We start from the raw sequence: 20,882 nt of genomic DNA on the forward strand, positions 1-20,882 counted from the left end.
GTAGTTGCAAATTAGCCTGTGATTTTAATGTAGACAATCCAGGATTTTTTTGCCAAAATGCTTTTGGTTTCTTGTGAGTTATTATCCTTTGCTTTTATATATATATATATATATATATATATATATATATATACACACCCACACATGCATACACCCACACACACGTAAAAGTCACAAAAAATATTTAAACATGTTTCAATGTCCTCTTCTTATTTTTGGTATATGTTAGACGATGGCAGTTGTGTTTATATTTGGCTATTGATATCTAAAGTTTTTATATACTCCATGTTCATATTCATAACTCGAAAGCATCTCTAACATCTGCTCAGGAGTTTAACTCCAGTTAACTCCAGTTCAGGAGTTTATTTTTTTCCCTGGACTGCCTTAGTGAGAGAGAAGATTTGTGCTAGCTGTCATACCGGTATACAGCAAATGTGTGTGTCTTGGAGCAGTTTTACTGATATTCTTAGTCTTCTGGTGATCAGATGTACCAGCAAAATGACATAGCTGTTGTGGACAGAGGTAGGAGCATAATTCACCGCTTTAGTGCAGTCTTGAGTGATTGGTCATCCGAGGTGGTGGTGGTCTGAAGTGCTGCTGATTCTGCTTCTCTGGACAAAAGAAAGATGTTGCCTTGACAGCCGCAGATATTCCTGAAGCATCGGTGAGCCAAGCAGGGCAGCCAAACGCCGACCGACTTGAGCTGGGCTTCTTTACACATGCTTTTTTGATGTCCGGAAGACAGGCTGCAGCTATGACATGCAACAGGAAAGGAGGGAATTGTTTCTTGAACGTTGATCCATAGAGATTTGTTTGCCTTTATTACAAAAAGAAAAAAAAAAGAAGGATGGTTGGTTTTCGGTACAGATATGTTTTACTGGTGGAGAGACACAGCAGTCTGGGTTGTGGTTTGCCCATTCTTTTGCTAAAGTGGAAGCACAAAATAGATGAAATTTTACAACTACTTTTTCTCAACTCTTGCAGAACTAGCCCTGTAGATGTCAGTTATACTTGTTAAAGCTGGATCAAGGACTCTCTGTATTTTTTACCTTGGGATAACGGAATCACTGTCTTTGCTCTTGTCAAGACGTTCATATCACCATGTGAAAACTGGAAAAATACCCATGTAAACAGAAAAAATTCAGATGGAGAAACCCTTTGCTTCAAAACAGTCTAGACCCAGTAAAATTGCACTTTCATTCTTTGACACTGACCTGCTTAAGATCTATCCGTGTGATCCTGGGATGCTCTAAAGGGAAGTCTACCTGGATGTGGCCCTAAACTGTGGCAATTGCGCTGCGCAGCCCTTTCCCTGAGAAGCCCTCCTCAGCCTCCTGGCCAAAGCCACCGCTTGCTGCACTGGGGTGAAGGCTCCTACTGGCTTGGTGGGCAGCAGGGACCAAAGTCCCTCAGCCTGTTCCCCATCCTCTCTCTCCCTGAGCCGCTGCTGCAGACACTACCTGGATTACACAGAATTGGATCCTCACCCTCTTATTCTTCACCTCCAGGAAATGCTCCGTCAGGGGACAGGACCCGACTAGTTGTGGCTTTTGAGCTCCTTTCAGGGATTTTCTCCATTCTGGTCTCAGGCGTCACCGATGCAGCTTGCTCTGCCCAAGGTGCCAGTTGAGGTAGTCTGAGTACTGCTCAGAGAGGTGATCTCTCCACCTGTTAAACTCTTACTGGAGTGATTTCTCCTGCTGATTTTTCTCCCTCCTTGCTCCCTATTGCATATCAGGATGAAACGGTCAAGCTTCCAAGTGACCTTAGTATGGCATCTCCTGCCCAGACCCAGTTGAACTCCAGCCTAAGACTTGTCCTGTGGCACGGCCGAATTCCCCTGCAGGACACCAGGGGGCAATGACACACACGAGACTTCCTGTGCTTTGTGTGAGCTCATGGAAATTCAATGTCTTGGTTGGATATCAGGACGTTTGTTCCATACAGAAGCGTTTTTCATATTTAAAGTGGATAATTGCACACAGCGCAAACAAGATCCTCGTCAGTATGAAAGCTGTGTTTAACAAAGCCGCGTGTGGACTCGGATGTTGGTTTCCAGAGAATTCAGAGCATAAGAAGACACGCGCTTCTGAGAGAAAAAGACACCATTACTCCTCTTAACTTCGAGAACCTCTTAGATATTAAGTACATTAACCAAGCAGAGATTTGAATTGGCCTTTCATCTTGCCTTCAAAAACATTTCTTAGTCTGCACACTGAAACATGCCATCCTTCCTGTATAAGGACATGCCTTGTCATTCAGATATTTGAAATGCTATTAGCACTGCTGTTTTAAAACAATATTTGCCTACAACCTATGCTACCTCACCCTTACAACTTTTGAGAGACAGTGTAGCTGTTCTACAGTAAATAAGTTAGAGCATTTAAATATTGGGATTTAAGAGATGGGTCGATTCAGACTGGACGTTAGGAAGAAGTTCTTCACCATGAGGGTGGTGAGACACTGGACCAGGTTGCCCAGAGAGGTGGTGGAAGCCCCATCCCTGGAAGTTTTTTAAGGCCAGGCTGGATGGGGCTCTGAGCAACCTGATCTAGTGGGAGGTGTCCCTGCCCATGGCAGGGGAGTTGGAACTAGATGATCTTTAAGGTCCCTTCCAACCCTAAAAATTCTATGATTCTATGAAATATTGAAAGCGAGTCTGTAAATGAATCTGTGTTTCATTGAACATAGAATCATAGAACATGTTGGGTTGGAAGGGACTTTTAAAGGTCATCTAGTCCAACCCCCCTGCAGTAAGCAGGGACATCTTCAACTAGACCAGGTTGCTCAGAGCCTCATCAAGCCTGGCCTTGAATGTCTCCAGGGATGGGGCCTCCACCACCTCTCTGGGCAACCTGTGCCAGTGTCTCACCACCCTCATTGTATAAAGAACTTCTCCCCAATGTCTAAGCTAAACCTACCCTGCTCTAGTTTAAAACCATTGCCCCTCGTCCTGTTGCTACATGCCCTTGCAAACAGTCCCTCCCCAGGGACATGCAATCTAAGCACTGATTTACCATCCAAAAATGGAATGTTTTCTTTTCCTTTCAGATATTTGGTGCTCCATCGTTTGATGATAAAATCTTAGAAGTTGTTGCGGTGTTTGGGAGCATGCAGATGGCAGTTTCAAGAGTCATCAAACTGCAGCACCACAGGATAGCTCAGGTTTGTTTCTTACTTGAAAGCATGCAACGTGGTTGGCAGCAGTTTGGGATGCTGGCAAGTAGCGGCACTTTTGATTACCAGCATCCTATGCATTAATATAGCACTGACGTTGTTTTAATTTTAACGGGTAACAAATTGTCTTCAATGATGAATGAAGTATAAAAGTGCTTCATCCTCGAGACAGTCCTGGAGGGAAGCCACAGCTCCTAGTAATGAACATATTTCAGGTGGCCCGTCACTTTCATTAGTATTTATTGCTCTGTAAAATAACGTGTTTGTTCTTTTCCAGTGTCGGTCAGTAAAGATCACCATACTTGGTGATGAAGGGGTTCCAGTGCAAGTCGATGGAGAGGCATGGATCCAGCCCCCGGGAGTTATTAAGATCATACATAAAAACAGAGCTCAGATGCTAACACGAGACAGAGTACGTAGCAGAAAGTGTTATGAAATAACCATTATTTACATTGCTTTCTGTAATAATTAGATTCAGTTATAACATGAGCAAGACAGCGCTTATAAAAATGTTTTATAACTATTCTTGTAACTTAGATAATTACTTACAGTTTTATAACTTCTATAATAAGCCAGATAGAGAATTGTTCTTCTGTATGTGACAAAGCTTTGTTAGCTTTTATCTGTTTTATTAGTAATATTCCTGTATTCTTATTAATACATAGTAAGAATGGTGAAAATTTTATATTTCCTTCCTTCCTTCCTTCCTTCCTTCCTTCCTTCCTTCCTTCCTTCCTTCCTTCCTTCCTTCCTTCCTTCCTTCCTTCCTTCCTTCCTTCCTTCCTTCCTTCCTTCCTTCCTTCCTTCCTTCCTTCCTTCCTTCCTTCCTTCCTTCCTTCCTTTCCTTCCTTTCCTTCCTTTCCTTCCTTTCCTTCCTTTCCTTCCTGAGAGAGCTTTGAGAAATTACTTATTCTCTATACTAAATCTAAAAAAAATTAAATGTCATTTCATTATTTATACAGCTTGTGTTATTTATATAGACTTAAAATTAAATTTAAAAAAATTATTTGTTAAATTATTTTTAACACAATTTTTTTCTAAAGTAAAATTGACATAAAATTCAAAATTCATTTTTTTAATAAGCAAGAGTACTCCAAGTGCTGTGAACTGACTGTGTAATTCATTTTGCTTAGGCCTTTGAAAGCACCCTGAAGTCTTGGGAGGACAAACAGAAGTATGATTCCTGTAAACCTGTCATTCGGTCTCCCTTGTACCCTCAGCAGGCTGTTGAGTTGGCTACAGAAGAAGAAGTTGCACAGATCCAGCTGTGCTCACAAGCTGCAGAAGAACTTATTACCAGGTACGGTAAAATTAATAAGTTTGGATTGGCAACCTAGACACCAAGACTGAATTATTCATGCAAATGCATACATAGAAGTTTATATTTTCCCCGTTTTTTGTTTAATTTTTAGTTGCCACTCAAACAGTTATTTTATTTTATTTTATTTTATTTTATTTTATTTTATTTTATTTTATTTTATTTTATGGCTCAACTTGTCTATGTATGCTTTTCTTATATATTTCTGTACTTTTATTTTTATGTGTTTATTTTTTTTTTTGCTTGTGAAAAACGACTTTCTGAAGGAGCAGCGGAAATGGAAAATGGGAAGGCTTATTTGAGGAGGGGCTTTTGATTGAAACTTCTTGTTTTATGCAAAAGCAAAAATATATTTATTGAAAAAACCCACTCTTAGAAGTCAACAGTGCGGGTGTATCCACCTGACCTTAACGTCTCCTGACCTTATTTTGTCTTAATGCCTTGCTAATCGCAATTTCAAAGAGAGGAACACTTTTCAATAAACCTGAAATTTTTCCGAACGTATGTAGAGAGTAAGCAGTTAACATTCAAGGAGCCCAAATTGCCATATAAAATCTTCATACCTTTTTGCATTCATCCACTCATTCATTGTTATTGCAGTTTCTGTTTCATTCCTAATGCTCAAAATCCTCATCTCTGCGCCCCTGGATGCTTCAGTAATATGTGTGGGTTGAGACGACAGTAGGCTGATGGTATAAAACTGATCCCACAGCCTTGCTTATTTTCAAGAATTTTCAAGAATTCCTGAGATGCCAGTATTTAAATAAAGAAGACACTTTGATTTTTACAGGGAAAAAAAAAAGCCACCTAGGTTTTTTTAGAATAGGCTTTTTTTTTTTTAAATCGGAATATTTTATAAAGCTGCTCTTCAGTTCATCATGATATCAAATTATCTTAAGCATAAAAATCAACTCTTGGAGTCTCTGTTGAGTTGCACCGATAATATAAGAAAGGAATTGAAGAACTACACATTCTTTATACACTGTATTGGTGACTTAAGTAGACATAGAAGAATAATTTAGGTTATAAATTCCCTAAAGTGAAGTTTAGCCAAGACAGCTTAAAAACTTTACTGTTCTAGAGATGGTCCTGAGGTTGTAATTACAGCTCGACTTCTCATAATCTCAAATGATTGCAGCCAATTTTAATGTCACATCTGAAGGATGTGCCGTGTGAAATAGGTGTAATAGTTCTTAAGATAACTTAAAGTAAGTAATCTTAATATGCTAGGGCTTTCCTCTATACTTTATTTGAATTAAGAGCCCCGATATTTTTTGGTAGCATTTGTGTCTCAGTATTTTATAGCAGAATAAATCATCTGTGTTATGGGTATCATTTATGTGAGGTGCTGTATGATTTGAAGAGATACTTGTATTTCAACTTGTGTTATAAAGGACTGTATTTTTTTAAAAGTGTGTTGTGAAACATATCTTTGCGTATTTTCTCATCTGATGAGGTTGTGTACTCTTAAGAATTTGTCTTTAAAGGAAGTGAGAAATATTTTTCTCTTTTTTTCTGTTTTTGTAGGATCTGTGAAGCAGCAAAAATACATGGCCTCTTAGAGCAGGAGCTTGCTCATGCTGTTAATGCATGTTCACATGCATTAAATAAAGCCAACCCAAGGTTTCCTGAGGTAAAGGAAGAACAGAAACTTATGTATAAGTAAATAAGCTATAATATCTGCGTGCATAAGTTTGTGACACGGGAGCTGTATTGTACTCCCTGTCCCTGTATTAAAACAAGTTGGGTGACAATTCTTGAAGTTTTTGATAAACAGAGGAACGGATGCTGTATCTTCTCCCCTTTTTTGCCACTTTTTCTAAGGCGAAAGATGAGGGAAAACTACTTTCGATTCTGAAAGTACTGAAAGTACTATTTGGCAGCAGGGAGTCTCATCCCTTCACGTGCGTAGGGGAACACCCCATAGCTGATGAATTTGGTAGAGATCATGTTCAATGATTCTGAAATTTATTAATAATACCCGGAATGGGAGTTAGGAGAACTGCCTTTTTACGAAAGAGTATTAAAGAGGAGAGTCCCCTCCTGGTGTTAGATGGGTACCACATCTGAGAAGGCAGAAGATGCAATTTCCGCATTCATCGGGGTCCTCCCCAGCTGATAGGCTCTCTCTTTGATGCACTGTTAGAAAGGGACATTAATGACACTTAAAATGCGGACCTTTTGAGCGTTGTTGCAAGGGGAAGTGAGTAGTTGAGAGGGAGATAAGGAGTTTGGATTAGGAGCATGGTAAGAGTATGTCTGTTGCCTTTCGGAAGCAGGAAAGAATTCGTTCCACCTGCAGCAGAGGTCCATAGCTAGGGGGTGCACATCCTGAAGTGATCCAGCAGTGCTTATGAAATCAAGTGAGGTGGTGTACTAATGTAGCTACGAGCATGAATTAACCAAACTTGGGTCAGCAAACAGCAAAAATAATAGAAGTAAGCTCATATCTGCTCGCAGACGACTGTGTAGGCATGTCCCCAGACACAGGGCGGAGGCATGACGAAGGCTGAACCAGTGCTCTTCCTACAGACAGGTCAATTTTTGTGGATGAATTCGTAGAAACTTTCATGCTTGTTAGCCAAATGCTATGTTGAGAATGCAAAGGGAGCGAGGGGAAATGAGTTTCCTGGTTTTTCTTGTCACACTAGACAATCTGGCTGTTTTCAGGGATTGGACCCAAAAAAGATTAATTAGGTAGAGGCTGTCTATATCTAACCTAAATTTACGTATGGTAAATACATCGGTTAACCTTTGCTTCTTAAAATATGGCTAGCAGCTTACTTCCACTAAAAATAAGGTGAACAATTCAGATCAACAGTCGTTGTTAAGTGAGCCCCAAAACTTTTCTGGTGCCTTTTGTCATCCATAAAAATTGTGGCTTCATCTCACTTGATGATCTGCAGGATGGTATACGGTCATATTAAATTAAATTGGGGAAAAGACAGTAATTAGATTCTACATTTTTGTTCAGTGCTGAAGAAGTTGTTAGTGTAGAGATAAATTGATGTATTTCTCCTAGAAGACGCTTAAGAACTGTGCTGTAAGTCCAAAGTACTTATTCACAGTTTGACTTGCATCACTTCAAATAATTTTTATGATTCTTATTCCCCAGAGCCTTACCAGAAACACTGCCATGGAGATAGCTGTCAACGTGAAGGCCCTACATAATGAAACTGAATCTCTGCTAGTAGGAAGAGTTCCTTTGGTAAGGTCACAAAATACATGGGTTTATTCCCTCATTCATATTATCTGTCATTTGTTCTTTGCTGATTTTTTAAACTGGCGCAGGATTTATGACATACTACAAGGAGCTCATTAATTACACTGCATTTGTGGTTTGGATCGGAATGAGTTATGAATTCTTGTCCTAGGTTGCCATCCATCTTATGGGCACTGAATTCTATGAGCTTTAGAAGAGAAAATAACACGATAGCAAGAGGGAGCTTATATTTCCAGTATTACTCTGCTGAACAGCAATATCTTACTAAAGACGGTCTCTCCTTTGAAAGGTGGTAACATACACAAACTGTTGAGGCAAAGGAAAGTTTTTGTTAGGTGGGATAAGTTAATGGGGGCTTGTAATTTATCACCAAACCTCAACAACGTCAAAATCTTTTTCCAGCGCTAGAGATCAAAGATTCACTTACAACTTCATTTTAAAAATGCATTCACTAGGATATAACTTAATTAGATCCTTTCAAAAGGATATTCTGCACTGCCTTGGGACTGCTTTTACTTCAAAGAGAGAAGTAGATGTTCAGATTGCTTTATTAGTGATTCCAAGCAACTCGTTCCAAGAACTCTTTACCTCAAAATGATGTTTCAGCAACCCCAGATGAGCCCAAAAAAGGGATCAGCTGCCTTCCTTGCCTCTTCCTCACAGTTTGGACTCACACAACAGCTGCAGAATAGTTTTCAGACCAGCATTTTAAGGAAAACTGGTGCCTCCATGGGGTCCTCAGAGTGTTTATAGAGCCAAATTCCCATAGGTCAGCAAGCCCAAGCTTTTTACACTGCTACCACTTTCTTTTCCTCTTTGGCCTTCACTGATGTGTTTGGCTTTTTGTCTCCCATCTGGGGCTGCAGTCGTGTCCCTCTTCCATGCCTGGTCCCCGTTCTTCCCATCCTCAGCCCACAGCAGTGGCTGTCGCTCTGTGTGTCACCTATTTAGAAGGCGTAGCGCAGGGATTCTATCACCACTGGAAGACCGTTGGGAATGGAGCATCTTCGGTAACATCCATTTCCTCTTACTTGACTGTGAGAGAGTGATCTATCATATGAAGACATTTGCAAATAATAACTCAGGCTTACTACCATCTATTCAATCTTTTTATGCTACTTTTCATACAAAGACTTTCCAGGTGCTTGTTTTTCTGGTCAGGTTTTATCTCCTTGTGCTGGTAGTTTCCATTTCTAGTGTGTTCTAGTATTGGTGTTACCAGATAAGTTTTGCTCTGTGAAGACTCCAGGAGTGTGGTGAATGATGAGAGTGATGGACAGCTAGGTCCAGCTGGTCCGCACCAAAAGTCTCAGTCATCCCTTTGTGGTGGGGACCATACTAAATGTAGCGGCAGGGTGGTCTGATGTACCTCTGAAGGAAAATTCAGTTTGGTAAGATTATTTGTTTTCACTGTTCTCACTGTGAAGTCGTCATCTGTTTGTGTGAGGTAACAACATATCTAGATTTAAATGTTATATATGAACAAAACTAAAAATACTATTTTTCTGACCTGTTTATAAACAGCAGTTAGAAGCTCCCCATGAAGAGCTGTTGTCTGATGCTTTGCACAGTGTGGAAATAGAGTTGAGAAAACTTGCCGAGATACCTTGGCTTTATTATGTTTTTCAACCAAATGATGACGAGGTGAGTTTGATTGATACTTCCTGTTTCTAACTGAACTTAATTTTCTTTTGATAGGGAAGAGTACGTTAGAACCCCTCATGATCTGGAGAGGCAATTTCAGTAGCGATGCTGGATCCCTTCTGTCTGCTGCGAACAAGCTTCTAAGCTTAGCGCTTTTTGTGTGTTTTGCTTCCTTTTGCGAATGCAAAGGTTTTAAATGGTTATTTAATAAATGAAACAAGTATAGTGTTAAATCCCAACATTATTCTTTACAAAAGTAAAATCTGGTATTAGTTTTTGAGATTAACTATGAATTACCATCTCAAGCATGTGATTTCACTGCTGTTTTCTGTTAATTAAAGGTAAATATGCCTCCTCTTTCATGCAGGATCCCCCTCTGGATTATGCTAAAAGAAACAACAGAAGTACAGTGTTTCGCATAGTGCCAAAGTTTAAAAAAGAAAAAGTTCAGAAGCATAAGACCAGCCCTCAGCCTGGTATGTGTTTTGCAATTACAAGAAAAATAGTGGTGTTTGGGGAAAATGTGATTTCATGGGTCGGGTTGTGTTTTTTTTTTTCGGTAAGAGCGGAAATGATGCACCCTACCTAAGAGTAAAGTCAAAGTGAAAAGCAACTGAGCTAACTGGCGTCTTCATTAGGATGAAGGTTTCTTTCAGTGCATTTAGAACGCATTCAGTAGGACCCCAAATGAACCAAAGAACTACTGCGAAAATATTTAGGTAGCTTTATTACGTGACAGGACCCGTGTCTTTGCTGGTGGTTAACTCATAGCAACGCAAGTCGTAGGTAAACACATTGTTTCCCTGCGAAGCTCCAGTTCAGGTTTTTCAGGTTAGTTTCAGGAGGTGCGCAATAGCTTTTATCATACTGGCTTAATTAACCAGTTATTCTTAAATTTCAGATGGGTTTTAAGTTCGGCGAGTGAGACAAATCAAACAAAAAGCCACGAAAGGCAATATCGATTTTTTTTATTTTTTTTTTTTTAATTAGAAGAAGTTGAACAAACTCCACTCTCCTCTCTTCCCATTCTTATCCATGAACTTATTTCCTTAAGATTATGTCCAGGAGTTAATCAGTGATCAGATGGTCCTAAAACTGTTTCTACATCTTTGTCTTTTTAAGGAACAGTTGGTCAAAATCTGCAAAATCTTGCAGTTATTGATCAGACTTTAGATTTCAGATTAGACTTCAGATTTCACTTCGTTTTAAAACTGATCAGCATTGAATGAAGTTGCAAAATTATAGCAATAAGTAGCATAACTATTTTTTTGTTTTCAATAAATGTGGTCTTATTAGGACTAATGTGGGCAACTAACCTTAGAGAACAATGTTTTACAGAGAGCTTATTAATGGCCTATGTAACACAGTAGCTTAAAGAATACTTGTTGCATTAATTAAGAATACTAGAAACTGTTAATTAAAACCGGACTTGCTTGCTGCCATTGCTATATTTGAGTTATGGTTGATATTTTAATTTTACATGTTAATTAGTTTTTGAAGGCTTCTCCTCTCCCCTGGATGACTACTAATAAATTAACGGTGTAAAGCAGAACAACATTAGACTTTGCGTCACTGATCCTAAGGTGGTTTAATGTGAATTTGTTGGGACGTGAGGTTTTAAAGGCTTTACTGAAGAAACTGGAGTAAAGCTGAAAGCATGGCTGCAAAGCAAAGAACCCCAACTTTGTTTAGATACTTTCTCATGTTAACTGCTAACCTGTAACCTGCATGTGAAAAGGAAATTGTCAGTTTTTGTGGAAATGACACCTCTAACCTTTCCCTTTGCTAGCACGGCAATTCTACTCTGTTTTCCACTCTCTTTGGCCTAACCTTTGCTTGTGATGCATTTGAGCATGTAGAAATTAAGGGGGTTTTGCTCTTAACTTTGGTAGTTCAAAAATGGGGCACAGATGAAGTTGCTGCTTGGCTGGATCTGCTCAGTTTGGGAGAGTACAAAGAAATCTTCATCAGCCATGACATCCGAGGCTCTGAGCTTTTACATCTGGAAAGGCGAGATCTTAAGGTATTTCCTTTGTGCTACTTTTCTGCTATTGACCATTTTCTTTGACAAAACAACAACCGACTTTTCTTCTTTCCCTGCACTTGTTATGAGCTTGTAGCTTGGCTTACACTGTGCAAATATGCAATAAACTAATACGCCCTGTCCTTTCGCCTGAATTTCTGAAGTGCTGACTTGTACTCGCAACCAAGAATATCTGTGTTATCTGAAATTCCCTTTTTTTTTTTTTTTTTTTTTTTTGCTCTTCACGTAGAATTGTAGCATTACGGTTTATGTCAGAAGGCATAGGAAAAGCATGTTTGATATCTTACTGACATCAGTGTCATGTAATGTCATCTTCAGGAGTTCACTGTTTCCATTAAACAGGATCAGTATGGATCAGTTGAAGGTGGGGATAGTAATTTTGAATCTGTCTCCTGCAAGGTCAGCAGCTACGAGCAGCTGACCTGCCTCAGGTGATTTATTGTTTATATATTGGATATAGTGTGCGTGAGAGAGATACGCAGCTTAATAAATTGCGGCATTGGACTTCCGTGCTGTTGGTGTTTGTGTGTCAATATAGACCTCTGCAATAGGTTTTCTCGCCCCTGACCAACCTCTGCCTGATTATAGCTGTAGAGTTTTTAAAAAAAAAAAAAATGACGTTATTCTGTCTCCAGAATGGTAAAACTTTCTTCCTCTGAGGTCAGATTGATAAGTTTTGCAGGGAGAAATGTTACCTAGCAGGCTGAGGCTGTTATTTGAGCTTGCTGGTCTTTTTCAGGAATGACTTAAGTGCATCCATTAGATGTAATAGAGGCTATATCTTTGGGGATTCATTACATTACTTTTTCCGGGAACTCGGTAGTAATGAGTTCTTGATAATGTGTTTTGCAACTGCTTTTAGCACATAAGAGAGGAAACAGGATATTGTATAAATCGCAAACATTTACATTTAGAGTGCAAGTCATCGCTCTAGCCACAGTGCAGTAGTCTCCAGATAGAGGCAATGCTTTCATACAAATGTGCCATTTTTCATAAAGTTCCTTTTATGGTATGAAATCCTGACATTATAAAGTAGTGCTTCCATTTGTGACTGTTGCAGTAGAATGCAGCTGCTGAAGATAGCTGTCTTTCTTTGATATGACGTGTTTAGCTGTTGTGTATTATTTTACCCTTTGGTATTAGCTCACCTAAGCTTCTTTCTGTGGAAGCTAAATTCCTTTTTTTCAGGATAGTACAGTCCCTCCATGCAAAATTTTAGAAATGGGAAACTGTCCACACAATCCACCACAATGTTCCATTGACGGATGTTGCAAGTCCCTGTTCTCTTAAAACTTAACCGGGAAACTTAGTACCGTACGATGCATAGTTTTGCTAAAATGTTAAGAAACCTTAATTTAAAAACAAATCAAGATGTCAGGTTTGTTGGAATGAATGATGGTGGTTAAGATCCGTGTTAAAATAGGCATGGCTTCTGACCATCCCTCGTTTCTGGTAGGTACCGCTTTGACTGCATGCCCAGCAGACTGGCACTTCATCCCAGTGAATATCCGCAGCAGGGTAATCATCACCCTGTCACCCCTGTTGCTGGAGACTCATGTGGATTCAGCATAAATAAACCCCCAGCACGAAGGCCAACTGCCTGAAATATCTAAAAGCCTGTTTTAGAACCTACAGAGAGTCAGACCTGTAGCGTCCCCTCTATCTAGTGCTGCCTGGAAGCACGTTGAGCAGGTTTTAAATTGCTCAGCATAGCTGGAGGAGGGGTTGCTCTATGCAAGTTGCCAAGGGTATGTCATGTGCAAGCAGAGGTCTTGCTCTGGAATCGCCCCATCTGCTCGTGAGCAGAGCTGAGAGCTTCCAAGGCGGTGTTCTTCCCTAAGGTAGGCTGGGCTTTTGGCCAAGCACAGCTTGCTGCTCTAGGTAGCAACGCTGAATTTAAATAGCAGAGTTTAGCACTCATCCTGTTCGTTACGTACGGGGCACGATCTCTGCAGGGAGCCAATTAAGGATGGCTGAGGGAGCCTGCAGATTTCTGACCGGTGACCTGAATTGGTGTCAAGACGTGTAACGCGGTACCTAGGAAATGAGGAACACGTCGCAAGCTGCCCTGGTAATTTTTCCTCCCTTTGGCTATCAAGGTGTGCAGATGAGTCGTCAGTGCTCTTGCGAGCTATAATCTTGTCTCCAGCCTCTCCTCCTAGTGCTTCCTGCCAAGCCAAACGGGCTCGCCATTGATTCACAACCTCTTAAGTCATGTGCAATAGATTTGCCTCTGTTACCTCTCATGTCTACGACAGGAAAAATCGGTGCCTGTTTTAATTGAATCCTCTGGGCCCGTCTTTCTTTCTGTGGTCAAAAGGAGAGATCAAAGGCAGTACGGAAAAGGATTTGATGAAACTCGCTTCCTTTGCACGCATCCCTGAAATAGGTCGATAAGCTGACTGAAGGGTTGGACGCCTCTAATTCTATGTCCGTGTAGCTTGTGCATCCCATTCTCGGTTAGCTCTGTGTGACAACTCGGAATGGAGAACACCTCTAAGAGGAACCAGATACCTCTCTCCATCCAGCCCCTGCAGTAATACCCTTTCTCCAGCCTCCTATGCCTGATTTTATTTAGGGGAATCTTAGACTTTTACACCCATGTGATTTTCTTTTGCTCGAGGAAAGGCTGGATGGTAAATTGCAAACTAGGTTGTAGAAATCGTAGAAAGCAAGCTTGTCGCGACTTTTTTTTTTTTAGCTTTATTTTACAGGCAAACTCATTGAAAACTAGACTCTGATTTTTCTGAAATAAATGCTGGCATTCTTAGCATTGATAACCTTGTTCCTATGTATGCAATCAGAACTGCAACACATTTGGTAGGACGAGGATGATGTCTCCTTAGAGCTCTGTAGCAATGCCGGTTTCCTTGGAAAAAGGGTTTCCACGCCTGATGTCGGCTCAATGTGCCAGTGGAGCTGAAGTCTGTGCTGAGGACTGCGGCATTTCATCCCTGTGTTTCGCAGTAGAGTGTTTTGAAGAAGTTCTTGCATGGAAAATGTGTTCTCAGATTTGTTAGACTTCGGGTACATTAGATGGCTTTTGACACTGAGAATGCAAGTAGAGTAGGTTTCCCATCTGGAAGATGTTAATAGTAGGGAGTGTTTACAGAAATTGTTTGGTAGTATTACATTGGTGGTACGTTTGGCCAAAATCTGTGTGGGACAAACCGGGAATAAATGGGTTCTTGGCTAAGCAGAGGCCTAGTCACCATAATATAATGCAGATGAAGAACTTCAGAAAGCTGTTGCAAGAATTTTCATCAGCTTTTTCTTGCCCAACCTCTTTTTTTTTTTTTCCTTTTTCAGATTTTTTTGAGCCTTACCTGCTGAAGGCCTAGAGATGGCAAAGTGGGCAGGGAGAGCGGCAGGAGAGGTGATCCCGTAGTTTTAAGGCCATAGCTGGGGCAAAAGAAAGACTGTTTTCTTCCTCAGACTCTTGTCTTCAAAACCATATTTTAGTCCAATTGAATTTTTGTTAATTAGATACCAATTAAATATGGACAGATTATGTAAAGCATGATGAAACTCATGCATGCACGAAAATGCAGAGATCTTCGAGCATCTTGCTTTTTAAATGGTGCACGTTATGCTGCTGCAGCAGATCCTTTTAGTCTGAGATGACGGAAATCTTGATTTCCTCCAAACCAAGCTATTACACAGCTTAAAAATTCAGAGGTCGTTTTGGCGGTTGGTTTTGTTTTTTGGGTTATTTTTCTACAAGTGTGGCAGAATTTATCAAACGGGTCCCCCAAATTGTGGTAAGGCTCGTGAGGCTTGCTGTTCTGATCCACGTTTACAGCAGCATCAGCTCGAATGGAAATAAAACCTCTTGCCTCTGAAACATAGGCGATGCTTTGTAAAAGTTGGTGGAAAAGAGGGCTGAGTTTTCTGGGAATTTCATAATATGATTCTTTCCTCTGATCTTTGAAGTCTGGCAGCGTCTCGCTATGTTGCTTATCCAACAAAAGTTCTGCTCATGAAAAATGTTTGTTCTGATGAATTTGCAAGTTCTTAACCTTTAACACATGTGTGGCTTCTCGTGGTTTGGAAAATATCCATATAGGTTTTTCTTTATGTAGAATTTCCTCCACATAGCAGCTGGGCTATTTCAGTACTTTCAATAGCTGTGTGTATTTTTGATTCATTGGAAAATTAAGTTTAGCATAAACAAGAAAATATTCTTCAAATCTAAAATGATAAATGTTACTCTCATTGTGGGATGAATTTAACAACTGCTGCCTACATCAATTCTCTTAACTTAAAAGTTAGTATTAATTTTTTTTGTGAGTGTTGATAAAAGATTTACAAATCAATGTGATGTGGAAAAATCAGAAGTTTTGTTCAGATAGGTTTACGAAGTGCACTTGATTTGGGGACTTTTATGAACGCATCTTGAATTCTTTAATGCTGACACCTTTGTCCCAAAGTACTGTAAAGGACAGTCACGTATTTATAGTACTGACAGTTTTCTACTGAAGAAACAACCAGATTTATTTATTTTTTTGTCTCTAACATAACCAGAATTCAATCTTGACTTTCCAAAACCAAATCTGTCTGTTTAATCTGTGCCGTGCTACCTTTATAACAAAATAATTAATTCATGCCCATCTTACCACCCTTTTCTTCCTTTGGAGAAATGCAAAATGAATTGCATGCTAATGCTTTTAAGTAATACAAAGTGCAGATTTCCAGAGCTTTCTGTGACTGTAGAAAGTGTGATGCAGTCCTTGTGTAGGGTATATAGAGAATATTTTATTTGCTTTCATTTTTCACTCTGTATGAGAATAATTATTTCAAGCTGCTTAATTACACTCCCTTCCTTTTAATGTCTCCATAATGGAAAATATTCCTATTAAAATGAAAGGATTTCTATTTCAGAAGACTAGATAGTGAAAATTTGCTAAGACTTTTTTATTTAATCACAACCTATTTACATAAGGCTTATTCTACAAATAACTAATGTTTGAATCTGCCACTTGCTCAACATCACTAACGCCAAGATTTTAAAGACTTTTTTCAAAGCTGGGTTTTACAGATAAGGGAAGCAGATTTCTACCAAACTGAGCTGAAAACTCATTAGCGCAGTTCAGGATCATTAGCATAATTGGGTGTCCCATTCTGCTCCTCTGACCACCATTGGACTGGTCAAAATTGAAAAAGGATGTTGCTGGAAGAGGTTTGCTGCAAAAATTTCTTGTCTGTTGCCACTCATATGGAGATGGGTCCCAGAAACCAATATTAGAAACATTTTGGCTGCTGTGATTGTTTTAGTGGTGGCTACAAGGAGATTTACGCTTGTGCTTTTTACATTTTCCTTTGGGATGTGACTGTCATGTCTCTGAGAATTTTTCTTCCAGCTCTCTAATCAGGAAGATCCATGTTAGAAGGCGTAACCTTTTTGGAATGAAAAACAAAAGCTTACCTTTTCTATTGCTCTCTAAAGGGAAGTTGTCCTACATGCCTGTAGCCGTTACATCCACTTTCCCTTGAGAATTTGGGAATATGTGCGTTTGTTGATTAAAACAGACATCGTAGGGCCTCAGATCAAGTGACATTGCTGGACAGAAGCTCTAACCCATCACATCCTCACCAAGCATTTGATTGCTGAATTAGAGAGGAGGGGGAGATTGTTCTTTTTTTTTTTTTTTTTTTTTTTTTTGACAGAAATTGTGAAAAGGTTTTTGTACTTAGAAGTGAAAGTGAAAGATGTTTTTGACAGATATTGCACTGCCTTGGGTTGCAGGTGAGTAATTATCTGTCTGCAAGACAGAGGGATTCATTGTACGCGCTAAGCAATTTTTTGGTGAGGCAACACTTGCTAGTGCCATAGAGTCTTTTCCAGTTAATGTTGATTGCAGTGAGCATATTTCTAGACATCTGTTGCATGGCTAGATTGTAATCGATGGTTTTGGTTGTTTTTTTTCCTTTTTGTAAATAAACTTCCCTCTTTTTCTTTTTCTCTTTCTCTCTTTTTTTTTTTTTTTTCTCATTTCTGTAGGACCTGGGGATAACGAAAGTGGGTCATATGAAGCGAATTCTCCAGGGAATTAAAGAGCTCGGCAAGAACACCCCTTTGTCTGAAGTGTAATTATGCTGGCGTTCTCCCTAGAGAGAGAAGGGAAAGTTGCCGGAGAAGCAAAGCTGTTGCAGGCACTTCGCTGTCTTTGTAGTTTACTCTATGGAAGAACAAGCGCCGGTGTTTGTACAGGCTCGTATCTCTGAATTCTTGTACGGTGAAGAGCTTGCTGCAAGAGTACAAAAGGATTTGTGCCAAAAAAGAAAAAAGGAAAAAAAAAAAAACCAAAACAAAAAACCCCCCGACACAAAAAAAGGAAAAAGTGATGTGTTCTGCGAAGACGTTTTCTTGGTGTGCAAACTTGGCCAGTTCGGATAAGCACATTGTGGTAAATCAGTCGGTTTATGGGGAACTGCACTGACTGGAAAATATTATCAAGAAACGATCGCTTTGCTTTTGTGCAGCTCAGTATGCCTCTCTTTGTGCTGCAGCAAGATACCACTGTACAGCATGAGGTTGTCCGGTTATCCTTCCGAGGCCGAGCTCCCTAAAACCTCCCGTGTGGGAGACGAAGAGGTTTTTTTTGGAGGTTCGACGCGCGAGGCCGGCAGTGCCGCGGGTACCCAGCGCTCCCTGGCCGCGCGGAAGTGGGGAGAGATAAGATACCTTGTGATACCATGAATGCAAACGATAATGCATGGTGTGCCTGCCTGAATCATCTGTTGTTCTGTTGCATGACACATCTGATACTTTAAACACTTGAACAACTTTTATATCGGTTTGAATGAGGTTTAATTTATTACTACTTGAGTGTCTTTCCCTCCCCCCACCCTTCCCCCCAGTTTCAGGCACTTTTCTATTCTTCAGTGTTGTGTTATGCCTAAAACGTGTTCTACGGCAAAGGATGTGTGGGTGTGGAAACTTAGCATTTGTGCCATATTCAGCAGATTATATGCATTATATATGATGGAAACACTGTACAGTTAGATTTTTTTTTAAATATACCATGTACAGAAGGTGTATCAGGTAACTAACTTATGAGTATTTTTGAAAGACCGGTACCTCACAAAAATATCAGTTGGCTTCCTGCATGGAAAATGATAACGAGTTTTCTCATGGTGCATTTTAATGTAGTTATCCAGTTATCTTAAACATCTGTAGCATATTTGAACTTTTAGGCACTAATGGTTTTATTTATTCTATTGTTCAAAAAGCAGGTGGAAAGATTAATGAAAATTTTTTACAGGAAAATTCATTTTATTTATCATGCGTAAGAAGAGTTTTGAAATGTAGCAGCTGATTTGATTTTTGTGGGGTAAGCTTTTACTCATTACTAATTTACTGTTAATTTAAAAATGTCTCTGTATGCATATCTCTACAAAGGCATCAGTCTGTTTCTTGTCAGCACTCCTACATTGCTAGCTCAGAAAAAATCTAAAAAACCCAAACTCTAGGGTTTTACACTATGCATGCAAAAATGAATCACGTGCAAGATAGTAATCCAGGAGTGTGAACAGGTTAAAAAATGAAAACCATTTTGTTTAGAAATTGTGTTAGGCCAGAGTTTATAAGGTTATTTACAGTTTACTTAAGCGAAACATAGCTTCATAAGGGAATTTCATGGTTAATTTTTCACAAAAATGTTAAGCTAGTAGAAAAATAATTCGCATGCATCTACAAAAAAACCTACTGAAATGTTAGAGATGTGATGATATTGCACCACCTGCCAGAACACTTGCACGGAATCGCGGTCTCCTTGCTGTTCCTAACAACATGCCATTGAGGCATGAGGAACACTTGACTTTTACTTACTCGAGTAGCGTTGACATGTCTTACAAGTTAAAGAGTATCTTCATATCTATTTAAGTTTTCCTCGTAGGCAGCAGAGTAAGGTTTCTTTTGTTTTTTCCAAGGCTTATTTTCCCCGTTTAAAGGGGCTGACGTCAAGTGCTGCATCCTGGTTTTGCCCTCTGTTTCTCATGAGTGTGATGGGAGTCGTCCCTTGGAAGATAGATGGAAATCATCTCTTGGAAAGTAAAATCTATTCCCCTCATTGTTTTATTGCAAAAAAAAATTAAAAATTTCAAGAGGAGCAAAACCAGTTTCATTTATATCCAATGATAGTACTATGTTCTCTTGCTGCTGTAGGTTCAACGGGCACCACTCTGGGAGCTCTGTGGACATAATTGATTGTTCTGGTAAACAAAAAAAAGTAAAAGGCTACGTTCCATTAGGTTTTCCATAAAAAACAACCCAAAATCTCTTTGCCGAGTGACACGATTTTCATGCTGTTGTACGAAAAGCATACGCAAACAATGGGAAGTTAGGCAAACAATGGAAAGATTATATATATTTTTTTAATATGCTTGACATTCGCCCCTTTAATGATGTTCAGATGGCATCTGTGAAGTCTTTGCAAGTTGTATTTCCTCTTCTTTTTGTTTCTCCGTTAAGCTACGCTATATTTTAACGTGTGGCAGCATTCTAATATATCGATGTTACGGTAGACTACGTAGTTAATCTTCCTGGTCGATTCAAGGACATAATACAGGGAAGAACTTTCTTTTCTGACTTTAGCAGACACTCTCTTTACAACTTTCAGCCTTGCTATATGCAATGCGTTAAGATGGGCTGTGGAAGAGGATCTCTCCAGGTTGCTGTAGAGGTCTACGCTGAGTATGTTAAAAAACGGGAGCTGCTTTTAGGCAGGGAAAATGGCCAAGTGGTGTTCATAACGCAGCGTTCTTACGACACTCCTCAAATTACCTCAGTATAGGACAACTGATCAATTGTCTTTGTACAGTTTGATTTTTTTAAATGACCACCAAAGAATTTAACTTTGATTGTCCTAAGCAGAAGGGTTTTTTTTAAATGTGCGAGTAGGAAAAAAAAAAATAAATTGTAAGCATCATCTATGCTGTATTTACTGGATGCCCAGGAGAGGAAATTTTATGCAACTCTATGCCTTAGACTAGTGTTGGCTATCAAATCCAAATGCGGCTGACAGGGAGGCTCAAAATATTTTACAGGGTTTCTCTGCCGAGCTCATGGGTTGTAACTGTGTTTAGAGATGTGGCTTTTCTAAAGAGAGACTTTTGAACACAGTGTTGCTATCTCACGATTATTGTAATTTCAAACTATTGGGTTGGTTGGGGTTTTTTTCCCCTTTACTACTGTACAAGTCCCAGGTCCTGGAACTAAGGACATGCATAGTTACCTTTTAAATGAACTGAATTCTTTACGACTTAATACTGATGTTTAAAGTTCTTCAAAGCATACATCCCAATATTTCATCAAAAAATAAGGTAAACACGTCCCCTAAAAGTAATTAGTTTTTTAGAAAACACATTATCCCAATAGATCTTGTGAAGTCCAATACAACGTGCCAGATTCATCAAGACAAAAATCACTGTACAAACTTTACTGGATGGATTTTTTTCCTCCCCTAGTCAAATAC

General features: G+C 39.5%; 1 protein-coding gene across 7 annotated transcripts in view; it reads left to right on the top strand.

The window, feature by feature from the left end:
- The window catches only part of DGKH (diacylglycerol kinase eta), a 166,829-nt gene extending 146,526 nt beyond the window's left edge, over nt 1-20,303 (top strand). For 4 of the 7 annotated variants that reach the window (XM_074564792.1, XM_074564785.1, XM_074564820.1 and 1 more), the window contains 9 exons: nt 3,052-3,165; nt 3,455-3,589; nt 4,311-4,477; nt 6,023-6,128; nt 7,611-7,703; nt 9,243-9,362; nt 9,730-9,838; nt 11,255-11,385; nt 17,408-20,303. In XM_074564792.1, the coding sequence (XP_074420893.1) occupies nt 3,052-3,165; nt 3,455-3,589; nt 4,311-4,477; nt 6,023-6,128; nt 7,611-7,703; nt 9,243-9,362; nt 9,730-9,838; nt 11,255-11,385; nt 17,408-17,497 (1,065 nt within the window). In that variant the 3' untranslated portion in view covers nt 17,498-20,303. The remainder of the gene's footprint in view (nt 1-3,051; nt 3,166-3,454; nt 3,590-4,310; nt 4,478-6,022; nt 6,129-7,610; nt 7,704-9,242; nt 9,363-9,729; nt 9,839-11,254; nt 11,386-17,407) is intronic. The other 3 variants (XM_074564811.1, XM_074564800.1, XM_074564839.1) reach the window with 1 other exon arrangement.
- Nucleotides 20,304-20,882: the final 579 nt, after the last annotated feature.

Source organism: Larus michahellis, chromosome 1, assembly GCF_964199755.1.
Source record: "Larus michahellis chromosome 1, bLarMic1.1, whole genome shotgun sequence".
NCBI classification, from domain to species: domain Eukaryota; kingdom Metazoa; phylum Chordata; class Aves; order Charadriiformes; family Laridae; genus Larus; species Larus michahellis.